Source organism: Phyllobates terribilis, unplaced genomic scaffold, assembly GCF_046119375.1.
Source record: "Phyllobates terribilis strain yellow unplaced genomic scaffold, ASM4611937v1 Scaffold_1__5_contigs__length_1240528914, whole genome shotgun sequence".
Lineage (NCBI taxonomy): Eukaryota > Metazoa > Chordata > Amphibia > Anura > Dendrobatidae > Phyllobates > Phyllobates terribilis.
Genome location: NW_027362761.1, coordinates 1,129,225,903 through 1,129,238,837, shown reverse-complemented (window position 1 = coordinate 1,129,238,837; position 12,935 = coordinate 1,129,225,903). Strand labels below are relative to the sequence as shown.

The 12,935-nt window shown below is 46.5% G+C and overlaps 1 protein-coding gene across 4 annotated transcripts in view; it reads right to left on the bottom strand.

Moving 5' to 3' along the window:
- LOC141161763 (uncharacterized) overlaps window positions 1–12,935 on the bottom strand; it is a 647,860-nt gene that overhangs the window by 20,784 nt on the left and 614,141 nt on the right. For all 4 annotated transcript variants that reach the window (XM_073647070.1, XM_073647060.1, XM_073647089.1 and 1 more), the window contains one exon: window positions 7,278–7,357. In XM_073647070.1, coding sequence (XP_073503171.1) covers window positions 7,278–7,357 — 80 coding nt within the window. The remainder of the gene's footprint in view (window positions 1–7,277; window positions 7,358–12,935) is intronic.

Sequence of the window (12,935 nt, the reverse complement as noted above, 5' to 3'; positions counted from 1 at the left end):
CAGGAGAAGACGCGTGACGCAGGAGCGGTCGCTGGAGCAGGTAAGAGGAGTCTCCCTGTCCCGGACGCTGCCAGCGTCAGCCTGCTCCCGGGCCACCCGGTGGAGCCGCCGATCCCGGGCGCTGCAGACGCAGACCTGCTCCGGACCCCGCAACAAGCCCTGCAGCCGAGCCCTCCAGACCTGAGCACTGCCACCACCAGCCCGCGCCCAGGCCCAAAGTCGCACCCCCTGACCCCGGGCGTCATTAACAGTACCACTCAGACCCCGAGTACCAAGAGGGCCCGGACGGGTCTGAACCTGAGAAAGAGAAAGGAGCGTGTGGAGCACACCGTTAATCGTAAACGGTAAAAGAGGAGATGTAAATAGTTACCCGACCGGGTATAAGGACTGTTGTGGGACTGTTTCCACTAAGAGTGTGGTCCCCGTTGGGACAGAAAGAGAACTGTTTCCCTTACCCCCTACCTGGCTGGGGACTGAGAACAGCCACCCCTTTTTCCCTCTAACTGGCTGGGGACTAAGAACAGCCACCCCTACCTGGCCGAGGACTGAGAGCGGCCATATCCTGTAAATAATTATGTGTTTCTAGTAATGTATAGGAGTCCTTGGTGGATTTACCGGGAATCCTTTGTACAGTTAGTGGAGCGTAACCCAGGATGGACTAAAAGACTGTTAAGGACTCGGGGCAGGACAGACCCCTACCTGGTTACGTCTCCCTGTTTTAGGAAAATGGACACCTGGTTGCAGAATAAACTGTGACCTGTTATAAAGAGACTTCTTCGTGGATCTGCTGCTAGAAATGTTTTATATGAAAAATTTATATGCTAGAATGTGTTACTATGAAAAAGAGTTCCAGAACAGTACATATGCACTTATACCGTTTAAGAGAGAGCCGTTCCCATAAAGGGAAACTGAATGTTGATACCTGTTATACTTGTTGTTTATGAAAAATTTGCATGTTCTAATGTATACCCTGTCTTTTGCTCAGTTCCAGCCCGCGGACGTGCTGGGTTTTGCCAGGGGGGAATGTAGCACCCCGAGGGTTCGGTTGCTACAGAGGTATTGCATCTCACCCAGATGTGCGATATCTCACTTCCAGGTAAGGATGGAGTGTGGCTCAGGACCCTAACACCCACATGCACTACACCACATTTCCGGGGGACAGCTCGACGGTGCTCCCATTAGTTATGCAGGCACGAGTGAGCATGTCCCTGGCTGGAGTGGGGGGAGGGAACACCTAGAGAAGGGAACCCGATAGTGTGTGCGAGGGGGAAGTAGATCCTGGGTGCACTCTGTACAGGAGTATAAAGGGAGGCACCATCTTGGAAAGGGAGTGAGTTGAGAGAGGAGAAGACAGGGAGCAGAGCTGCTTTATGGGCTCTGCTCCACAGGCAGGCCCTGTCAGGAGGCCTGAGCCTGGAGGAGGGAAGAAGGAGGAAGAGGAGCAGACTGGGCTCCAGGAAGGACAGAGGGGACCCCAGGGGTGTGGACTGGCTGGTAGCCACCACACGCCCGCCGCTACCTGAGTAGGGGGGGTCAGGTCAAGAAGATGGGAACCGGATCCCAAATTAGTGGAGGAGAGAAACTACCCTCAACTAAGAACCGGAGGCTGCGACATTACATGTGGAGCAGCCCCTCACCACACCCGCTAGAAAGGCACCACATAGGACCTGGGAAACGCAGGCCAACGTTTGCCCACCAAGAAGGTCCGAGGCAGCTGGACATAAGCGTGGTCACTAGTGGGGTTGAAGACCAGAGACAGGGGACATAAAGGGGGTCCTGCAAAGCACTCCGGAAAGACCTGGGAGTTAACCGAGCCCCTCACCTGGTGAGCACAGCGCGACACAGGCGGCCACCTCTGCAGCGGTGGCCTGGAGCAGTAACCGAGTAACCGTGAGTAAAGACCCTGAACTGCACCACCAAGACTCCGAGTTGTCTTTGTTGCGCTCGTGTACCACCATCACCCCCATCATCTATCCCTGCTGCACTGAGGCCATACCCCTCCCGTTGGGGGTTATAACATCATCGCTGCACCCATACCACCGGCCTCAGCGGACTGTTCTGCAGCGGCGGCTGCAAAGCCGCACTCAACGGGTGGCGTAGTCGACATCCAAGTTAACATCTACTGCCAGAGACCGCCACTTAGTCTGACTCCCTGGGCACGGACCGGATCACCGCCACGAGACTACAACCCTAAAGAGATCCGGCTCCGGGTAAGCTCCCGCGTGCGCAACGCAGCGCGACACAGGCCCAGGGGCGCGTCAGAAACACCCCACAAGTGACCCCATTTTGGAAACTACACCTAAGGAATTTATCTGTTTGTTGGTGAGCACTAGCGATGAGCGAGCACTAAAGTGGTTGAGTTCTTGTTACTTGAATAAAGCAGGTCGGAAGCTTGGACAGGCTCGATTTGAGTAACGAGTATAATGGAAGTCAATGTAAAACCCGAGCATTTTTCCGGAAGACCCTTACAAGAGGGTAGGGGGGCAGGAAAATCACTGAAATGGATGGAAACAGCACTCAAATGGAATGGGAAAATCATGGGGAAAACAACTGGAAGCATGTCTGACTGGTCGCTGCTGTGAACAAAGAGTATTACGCCACTTTTATGGACTGACAATAAAACATACCAAAACGAAGATAAAATGGATTTTACAGGAAAAAATGTTAGGAAACATTCTTTTCTGTATAATGACTTGTATATAAGGTAAAATTAGAACTACTGCAACCTAAAAATAAAAGTCCTTTTCAGGATTACATTTTTTTTCCCTCAATTAAGAACTGCCAATATTTATAAGGAAAAGGAGATTTCGATGCACCCTGTATTAGACATAAAGGAGAACCTCATACACATTCTGTTAAAATTGTTAGGTAATGGGACTCCTAGACTAATAAAGCCTATGCAGAAAATGCAATGGCTGTCAAAAATTAGAAGGAGGAACTGCAATATTCCCTGGAAGAGACGAAAAGGAGGGCCTCAGAAAATATTTTTTCCCATTTTCAAGGAATGGGACTTCTAGATTGGTGATAATGAGGAGCATGCTGAGGAGGAGGAACAGAAGATAGTTGCCAGTGCTACAGAGGATATTACCCACACCATATTCATTCCATCTGTTCAGTGGGGAGGAGAGAAAGGAGGAGGAGATGGAGAGTCACCCTTGTAGTGGGGACAGGGAAGTCTTGCCTAATGGGAGTTTGGCAAACATGAATGACTTTGTTCCACTGCCTTTCCCGTAACCCTCTCTGACAAAATACTAGAAGCAGGGCAGGCCAGCACCTCTAAGGCATAGAGGGACAGTTTATCCAACATGTCCAGCTTGGATACTCAATAGTTGTATGGCACAGAGGAATCATGGAGGATGCTAGTATGGTCGGGGAGGTACTTCTTCATTGATGTTTTCTAATGCACAGTTATCCCTACACTAAATACAGCTTATATAGACCCGATGATGTGATCCGGCCGGCCAATCACAGTAATGGCAGTAGACAATATGGCTACAGCATTACCATGATTGGCAGGCAATCTCCGCATGTTTACTGGCTGAAAAACCACCGCGAAATATACGAGGCAGGGACTCAAGCATATTCTCGAGCACCACACAATACTCAGCCGAGTAACAAGCGTGCCCAAACACCCCGATGCTTGAACGCGCATCGAGCAGTGCCAAGCATATTCACCTGTCACTAGTGAGCACCTTGAACCCCCAGGTGCTTCATAGAATTGTATAACATTGAGCCGTGAAAATAAAAAATCACAATTTTCCCAGAAATATGTTGCTTTAATCCCAAATTGTTTATTTTCACAAGGGTAACAGGAGAAATTGGACTCCAAAAATTGTTGTGCAATTTCTTCCAAGTAGGCCAATACCTCATTTGTGGTGGAAAACTAATGTTTTAGGGTGCACGGCAGGACTTGGAAGGGAAAGAGCACCATTTGACCTATTGAACGCAATATTTACTGGAATCAATAACCATGTCGTGTTTGCAAAGCCACTGATGAGCCTAAACAGTGGACCCCATTTTGGAAACTACATCCCTCAAGGAATTATCTAAAGGCATAATTATAGAGTAACGATAATAATGCTTTGGATTTACTGGTGCACAAATTAATAATCTGGCGGTATGTGTAAGTTGTGCGGAGTACATTATACACTGAAAGGGTGTTGTGTTAACAGGGTAAAACCAAATGTTATCAATTCATGGACGTGTGGTACACTTTGAAGCAACACTTAATGCAAAGGCCAGGTTTCACAATGGTAAAATGTGTCCTTTTGGAGCATACTCTGCACCTTTTCTGTGTTCTTCCCTTCCTCACAGTTTAGGGAACCTCACCGGGAAAATATTGCCCTAGTACAATACGGGCACCATAAGTTTCAGTAGTACTGAGACCGTCACCTTACTGACTCCAAGCATTAGGGCCTTGATTACTAACTCTGAAACTGAATGAAGGTCCCCGTATTGCCTGCACTTCGAAAAAGCACAAAAGCATTGCACAATGAGATCTGTACAATGTGCACAACCAGATTTTTGCACCATTCTTTTGCTTTTCGAATGGCATTGTATGGCTTGAGGACCCAATCTGAGAGATCTACACTCCCCATGAATTTATTATAATCCAGGATACAATCAGGCTTTGGGACTTCTGTTGTGATACCTCGGGCAGTGACAGGGGAGCTGTTGTCACGGTGTATTGGGGTCAAGATAAGGTTATTAATCTTGTCCTTATTCTTGACCACTAGCATGTTGTCACTACATTGGGCTCTGCTCTCGCCCCTTCTTAGCAGTTGCCCAGTTATCGGCTTAAGCATGCCTCTCTGGTTTCTGCCCACAGTACCACATGCAGGAGTAGCTGTGGCAGAGAGGATCTTAAAGAGTGTGATGCTGGTGTAAAAGTTATCCATGTAGAGGTAATAACCCTTATTCAGCAGTGGATGCACCAATTCCCACACAATTTTCCAATTCATACCCAGGACAGGGGGGCATTCAGGGAGGTCAATCAGGGTGTCACTTCCTTCGTACACCATAAATCTTTACAGCTTGTACACAGCGTCGGACTGGAGTACATTGAGCCCACCAGAGAAAATACTTCTTGGGACCCACTATGTAGCTACATAGAAATAAATACAAGACCACCAATTGTGGATCAAGTCAGTGGAAAAGGTGCATCCATTGTATACACAGCAATATCTGCACAATATCTGTGTGGATATTACCGCTGTTAATTTACTGTGGGATTTCCATTATAGAAATTAAGCAACAAATACATCGTGAATGTGGCCTCTAATAGTGGTGGGCGCCCTAAATCACTGATATAAGACATTGGAGTGATATTGAAAGAGCTTTCCCTCACATTCCCCCATACACTTTTTACGGAAATCTCTGCCACATTTAAGTCCATAACTTTTTATGAAGGGCTTCATTTTGTTAGTAGTGGGGAAAAAAACTTTTACTCAGACAGCGGTGATACAGGGAGAGGGGGCGCAGTGAGGGGTGATACAGGGAGAGGGGGCTCAGTCAGGGGTGATACAGGGAGAGGGGGCTAAGTCAGGGGTAATACAGGGAGAGGGGGCTCAGTCAGGGGTGATACAGGGAGAGGGGGCTCAGTCAGGGGTAATACAGGGAGAGGGGGCTCAGTCAGGAGTGAAACAGGGAGAGAGGGCTCAGTCAGGGGTATTACAGGGAGAGAAAGCTCAGTGAGGGGTGATAGAGGGAGAGGGGGCTCAGTCAGGAGTGATAAAGGGAGAGAAAGCTCAGTGAGGGGTGATACAGGGAGAGGGGGCATAGTCAGGGGTGATACAGAAACAGGGGGCACAGTCAGGGATGATACAGGGAGAGGGGGCTCAGTCTAGGGTGATACAGGGAGAGGAAGCTCAGTGAGGGGTGATCACTGAAGACATGCTCCACCGCTGCAGACTGTGGCGCATTAGTTGTAAGTAACAGAGCGTTGTTGTGTCCTGATAGGTTCTTATGTCACCGCTCCTCCCAGTTAGACAACTGGGGAGAGCGGTCGGTATGCGCATTGCTGGAACATGTGATGCATGTTCACTTTGCCAGCAGATGTCATTGCCTGGAACCACCGGAGGATGCTCCGGTCCCCCGGTGGGCCAGTCCGACCCTGCTTGTACAGTTTAATTTCGTGCCTTGCCCGCTTACTGGGCAGGTATTGTTGGAATTTTAGCCTCCCTTTGAAACGAACCAGAGATTCATCTATACAGATGTCCCTTTGAGGGATGTACACCTCAGCAAATGTTCTGCTAAAGTATTCAACTACTGGCTGAATTTTGTATAGACAATCAAAGTTGGGATCATCTCAGGGAGGTCACTGCACATTATCATTATAATGCAAAAACTTTTGAATTGCTTCAAAACGTGTCCTATGCAGCACAATGCCGCAAAATGTCATAATTTCTGCTGCATTTACAGGGGTCTATGTGGCATATGATGACGTTGGATTTTGGGTGAAAAATTGATTGGGCATATAAATTTGTTTGGGCTACCATAAGACTTATTACATCCTCACTGAAGAAGAAGTTGAAAAAGTCAATTTCAGTGAGGCCTGTAACGTCAAATTGGATTCCTGGGCTTCCCATGAAATTCGGAATAAGAGGCTGATAATTTTCAGGGGGTGGAATCCAATTGCTGGAGGGGTTGCTTAGGTCCCGAGGCGCCTTGCTGGGGATCCCTGCTCTCTAGAAGAGGAGGAGGAGGAAGAAAAATAGAGGAATGTGGAATCTTCCTCACTGCCTAAATCCATGTCGGAGACAAGAAAAGTGTATGTCTCCTCTGCTGGATAGCATCTTCTTGTCGTATAGGCCATTTTTATTTTAAAGTAGAAAAAAAAGTAGAAAAAAAATGTAAAGAAAAATCAGTATAAGTAAAAAAAAACTGTGTATAAAAAAATTAGAGTGCCGTTCATTACACTAATGCCCTACCTATGAAGCTACTCAGTAGTAACTATTCTTTTTTTTTTTTTTGCAGACGAAAAACAGACATCTGTAAAACTACAATTTCTGCTCCCCTAATGCGTTACCTATGAAGCTACTTGACACTAACTATTGTTTTTTTTCTGCAAGAGTAAAACGGACATCAGTAACACTGTGACGTCCGCTCTCCTAATGCCCAACTATGAAGCTTCTCGGTAGTAATTATTCTTTTTTTTGCAAAAGAAAAACTGACAACCGCTCCCCTAATACGCCACCTATTAAGCTACTCTGTGCTAACTTTTTTTTTTTTCTGCAAAAGAAAAACGGTAGATGTCATGAAAGAATTAATTATCTTACTTTTCATTATAGAGAGAAAAAATGTGTTTCTTGAAAGACGACTGAACATCAAGCAGGACGATCTCAATTTGTGCAGCCACCTGCAGGGGACAAAAACATTTGATAGTTACAATCTACTCTGTAAGGCTAAATTTAGTTGAGTATAACACAAGTCTATATGGAAACATAATCTTTAGTGCTAAGACTGTGTTCAGATTTCATCATGTGTTCAGCCAGAGGCGTATCTAAGGAGAAACAGGTGGAGCATTTGCCCCGAGCACAGCCAGCAGGAGGCTGGCGTTGGGCCGCCTGATTCGGCGGTCCAAGGTGTCTCTCTGGTGGCTGCATTTTGCCGTCCCCTGGACTGGGAGTCAGGCATTCTCTGAGCTGGCTTTCAAGCTTCACAGCCATCTCATCTTTACGATGCGTGTACAATTGAAGCCCTGACCGCTGGGTCAGGGCAACGTCAGCAGTGTGAACAGGCCATGTGATCACGCTACTGACGTCACTCGCCAGCGCCGCAGAGGTGCAAACAACATAAATGGTAAGTGCTCCAGTGGAGCTAAAAACACCAAAGATTTATTGTAACAGGGGTGGGGAAGATTTGGGATGGGTGCCGACAATATATGGAGCGGGAGAAATTTGAGGACACGGTATGAGGAGCAAGGGGGGAAATGGAGGCATGTATAAGGAAACAGTATGGGGGGAATGGGTGCAGACACAGTATGAGAAGCGAGGGGGGAATGTATGCAGACACAGAATGGGGAGGATGGGTATGGATACAGCATGGGAGCGAGGGAAGGATAGTTACAGACACAGTATGGGGGATGGGTGCATATACGGTATGGTGAGTGAGGGGGAGGAATGTATGCAGACAAAGTATGAGTAGCGAGGGGGGAATGCATGTGGACACAGTATGAGTAGCGAGGGGAAGAATGTATGCGGACTCCGTATGGGGAGCGAGGGTGAAAGGATAGGTGCGGACACAGTATGAGGAGTCAGAGAGATATGTGAGGAAGCAGTATGGAGAGTGAGGGGGTAAATATGTTTGCAGACAGTATGGTTAGAAGGGGGATATGAGAGGAGACAGTATGTGGAGGGAGGGGCAAATGTGTAAGGAGACTATTGAGTGGAATATTGTGAGGAGACAGTATGGGGGGAGAAAAGTGTGAGAGGGCACAGAATAGAGACTGGGAAGTGTGGGGGGATAGCATGGGGTACAGAGTAAGGGCACAACCAGGAGGGGACAATATGCCAAGGAGGGGGAATGTGATGAGGGGGCACAGTATAGAGACTGGGCCCTATAAGAGGAACACAGTGTGAGAGGACACTGTGAAGAGGGGGCCCAGTATGGAAAGGAGAGGGCAGTGTGGAGGGCATGTATCATAAGAGGGACAGTGTGTGGATCATATTTTGTTCAGGGAATATAGAGAGGTGAAATTATTTATTCAGGCTCTCAGTGCAGGGCAGATATTTTTGTTAAGGGGCATTATAATGACTCTGCTATATTTAAGGGCATCGTGTTGGGATGTGCTGCACAAGACCGGAGAAGATGGAAGTCTGCAGAGACGAGCTGTGGCTTTGAAAAGTCATCATGGCGTCTGGACAAGATGAAGAAAAGAAAGAGACCGATTCCAATCAGAGACAATGTCATTAGTGATGGACGAGCACTAAAATTCTTGGATGCTCGTTACTCGTAATGAGTAGGTTGTACTGCTCAAGTGCTCGAGTCGATTAACGAGCATAATCTCATCTCGCCCCCTATCTGTTGGTGTCCCCCAAGGTTCAGTTCTAGGACCTCTGCTCTTCTCCATCTACACCTTTGGCCTGGGACAGCTCATAGAGTCTCATGGCTTTCAGTATCACCTCTATGCTGATGACACACAGATCTACCTCTCTGGACCCAATATCTCCTCCCTACTAACCAAAATCCCACAATGTCTGTCTGCCATCTCATCCTTCTTCTCTGCCAGATTTCTAAAACTTAACATGGATAAAACAGAGTTAATCATCTTTCCACCCTCTCATTCATATCCCCCATCTACCTATCCATCAAGGTCAATGGCTGTTCACTCTCACTGTTCCCACAAACTCGCTGCCTTGGGGTAACCTGGACTCTGATCTCTCAAAACCACATATCCAAGCCCTTTCCACTTCCTGCCGACTCCAACTCAAAAATATCTCCCGGATCCGTGCATTCCTCAGCAAACACTCTGCAAAAACACTCATGCCCGCATCATCTCTGCCTTGACGACTGCAACCTGCTCTGTGGCCTCCCTTCCAACACTCTTGCGCCCCTCCAATCTATCCTAAACTCTGCTGCTCGACTAATCCACCTGTCCCCCCGCTATTCCCCGGTCTCTCCCCTCTGTCAATCCCTTCATTGGCTCCCCATTGCCCAGAGACTCAAGTTCAAAACCCTAACCATGGCATACAAAGCCATCCACAACCTGTCTCCTCCATACATCTGTGATCTAGTCTCCCAGTACTTACCTGTATGCAACCTCCGATCCTCACAAGATCTCCTTCTCTACTCCCCTCTTATCTCCTCTTCCGACAATCGCACACAAGATTTCTCCCGCGCATCCCCCCTACTCTGGAACTCTCTACCCCAACATATCAGACTCTCGCCTATCATGGAAGTCTTCAAAAGAAACCTGAAGACCTTCCTCCTCCAACAAGTCTACAATCTGCAGTAACCACCGCCCCACCACATTACTGCATGACCTCCTCTACCCCCACCTACTGTATCCTCACCCATCCCTTGTAGACTGTGAGCCCTCGCTGACTCGTTTTGTTAAGATTATGTAAATGTTTTTGCTATGTACAATACAGACCAAAAGTTTGGACACACCTTCTCATTTAAAGATTTTTCTGTATTTTCATGACTATGAAAATTGTACATTCACACTGAAGGCATCAAAACTATGAATTAACACATGTGGAATTATATACTTAACAAAAAAGTGTGAAGCAACTGAAAATATGTCTTATATTCTAGGTTCTTCAAAGAAGCCACCTTTTGCTTTGATGACTGCTTTGCACACTCTTGGCATACAGTACATACAGTACAGACTGTACTGTGCATCCCTATCACATGTAAAGCGCCATGGAATAAATGGCGCTATAATAATAAATAATAATAATAATAATAATGGAAGTCAATTGGAACTCAAGCATTTTTCCGGTTAACCCTCCCAGGATGTCTGGGGGGGGGGCAGGAAAATTGCTGAAATAGATGGAAAATGCGCTCAAATGGAACGGGAACAGCATGGGGAAGATACCTGGATGCATGTCTGACTCCCAGGTCTCTGCTGGGAACAATATTGTCAGAGTAATACGCCACTTTTACGGACTGACAATAAAACATACAAAACCGAAAATAAAAAGAATTTTACAGGAAAAAATGTTAGGAAACATTCTTTCCTGTATAATAACTTGTATATAAGGCAAAGTAAAAAATAATGAAACCCCCCCCGCCTCAACCACCCCTTAAGCTATGTTCACATGTAGTGTTTTTGCACTCTCATTGCTTTCAATGGTGAAAAAATTCTGCAAAAAAACTGAATGGATTGACATGCTGCTTCTTTCAAAATGCAACAGTTTTCCATTTCAGTCAGGAAAAAAAGGAATCACGTGCATGAGATTTATTTATTTTTTTTTCCATTTGTAATAAGTGGGACTCCCAGACTGGTAAAGCCTATTTACTAAGTGCAAGGCCTATAAAAGTCAAATTAAGAAATAAAAAAGAAAAACGCTTCCTCCACCCCTCAGGCTAGTTTCACACGTAGTGTTTTTGCTGCGTTCTTGCACTTTCTCATTGCTTTCAATAGTGTAAAAAAACATTCACCAGTATATGTAATTTTAACATTTTACAACTTTATCTGGGCATGTGGTATGTTTGATATGGTCAGAAACATCCTGTTTAATTTTTGAAGGAGGGACTCCGATACACCCTATATTAGACATAAAGGAGGGCATCATACAAATGATCGACAAAATGGAGGAATTAGAATTAATTTTGTTGGAAAATAATTATGACATGGTGGGGATATCTGAGACATGGCTGGACGAGAGCCATGACTGGGCAGCAGAGGCGTAGCTAGGGGTTCAGCTCAGGGGGGGCGAAACATCTGAGTGGGCCCCTATCCAGGTATCCATGATTACAACTTCAGTGGTGCCCCCTAATTGTGGGTAAAGGGGAACCTCATCAGATGAAAATAAATCTACAGGGTGGGGCATTTATATGGATCCACCTAAATTAAATGGGGATGGTTGGTGATATCAACTTCCTGTTTATGGCACATTAGTATATGGGAGGGGGAAAACTTTTCCAAATGGGTGGTGACCATGGTGGCCATTTTGAAGTCGGCCATTTTGGATCCAACTTTATTTTTTTCAATGGGAAGAGGGTCATGTGACACATCAAACTTATTGATAATTTCATAAGAAAAACAATGGTATGGTGGTGGTATCTTGATGGTATGGTGTGGTATATGGGGTACAAAGATAGTGGGGCCATTCTTCACCAATGGAAACCTCAATGCCTCTGGATATCTGAAATTGTTACTTGATGATGTGTTGCCCTCTTTATGCACTGAAGATGGCACGTTCCCTGAGTTTTTCAAACAAGATGGTCACCACCACATTATGGGTGTCAGGTCCGAGCATTCCTACATGAACAGTTTCCTGGAAAGTGGATTGGTCGTCGTGGGCCAGTTGAATGGCCACCAAGGGGTCATCTGAAGGCAATTGTCTATGCTGTGAAGATACGAGATGTGCAGCATCTGAAACAACGGATACTGGAAGCCTGTGCTAGCATTTCTTCTGCGGTGTTGCTATCAGTGTGTCAAGAGTGGGAGAAGAGGGTTGCATTGACAATCCAACACAATGGGCAGCACTTTGAACACATTTTATAAGTAGTCATAAACTTGTGAAAAACTAATGAAAGAATAAAGTTACGTTAAAAAAAAGCACACCATTGTTTTTCTTATGAAATTCTCAATAAGTTTGATGTGTCACATGACCCTCTTCCCATTGAAAAAAATAAAGTTGGATCCAAAATGGCCAGCTTCAAAATGGCCACCATGGTCACCATCCATCTGGAAAAGTTTTCCCCCCTCCCATATACTAATGTGCCACACACAGGAAGTTGATATCACCAACCATTCCCATTTAATTTAGGTGTATCCATATAAATGGCCCACCCTGTATATACAAAGACCAGCATTGATATTACCTCCATATGGTGACCATATAGTGGTAGATACCAGTCCATAAACATGAACGTAAAAGAGATTATGTGACGCCTCTACTCAGAAAGCCCGTGTTTTACCTTGGGTGTTGGGGGACTCGGTGTCGGGCCCTGTGTTGAAGAAATGGGATGCAGCCATGGCCTGGGCCCGACCTGTGCTCAGGGCCGTCACATTAGAAAGAGATGGTGTGGGCTATTCCGGGTTCAGTGGCTGATTAACGACTACACCACCTGTGGTGTCCGGTGAAGGACCACCAGCGCCGCTAGCAGTCCGCTGAGGCTCGGTATCATGGCGGCTAAAGTTCTCACTGCTCCCCACAGGCGGAGCAAGGCCTCAGGGCAGGCAAGACAGGATAAAAGGGGGTAGTAGTGCGGGGAGTACGGGCACCGCGTCGCGTGGTATGGCGCGTAATGAACAGTTCGGA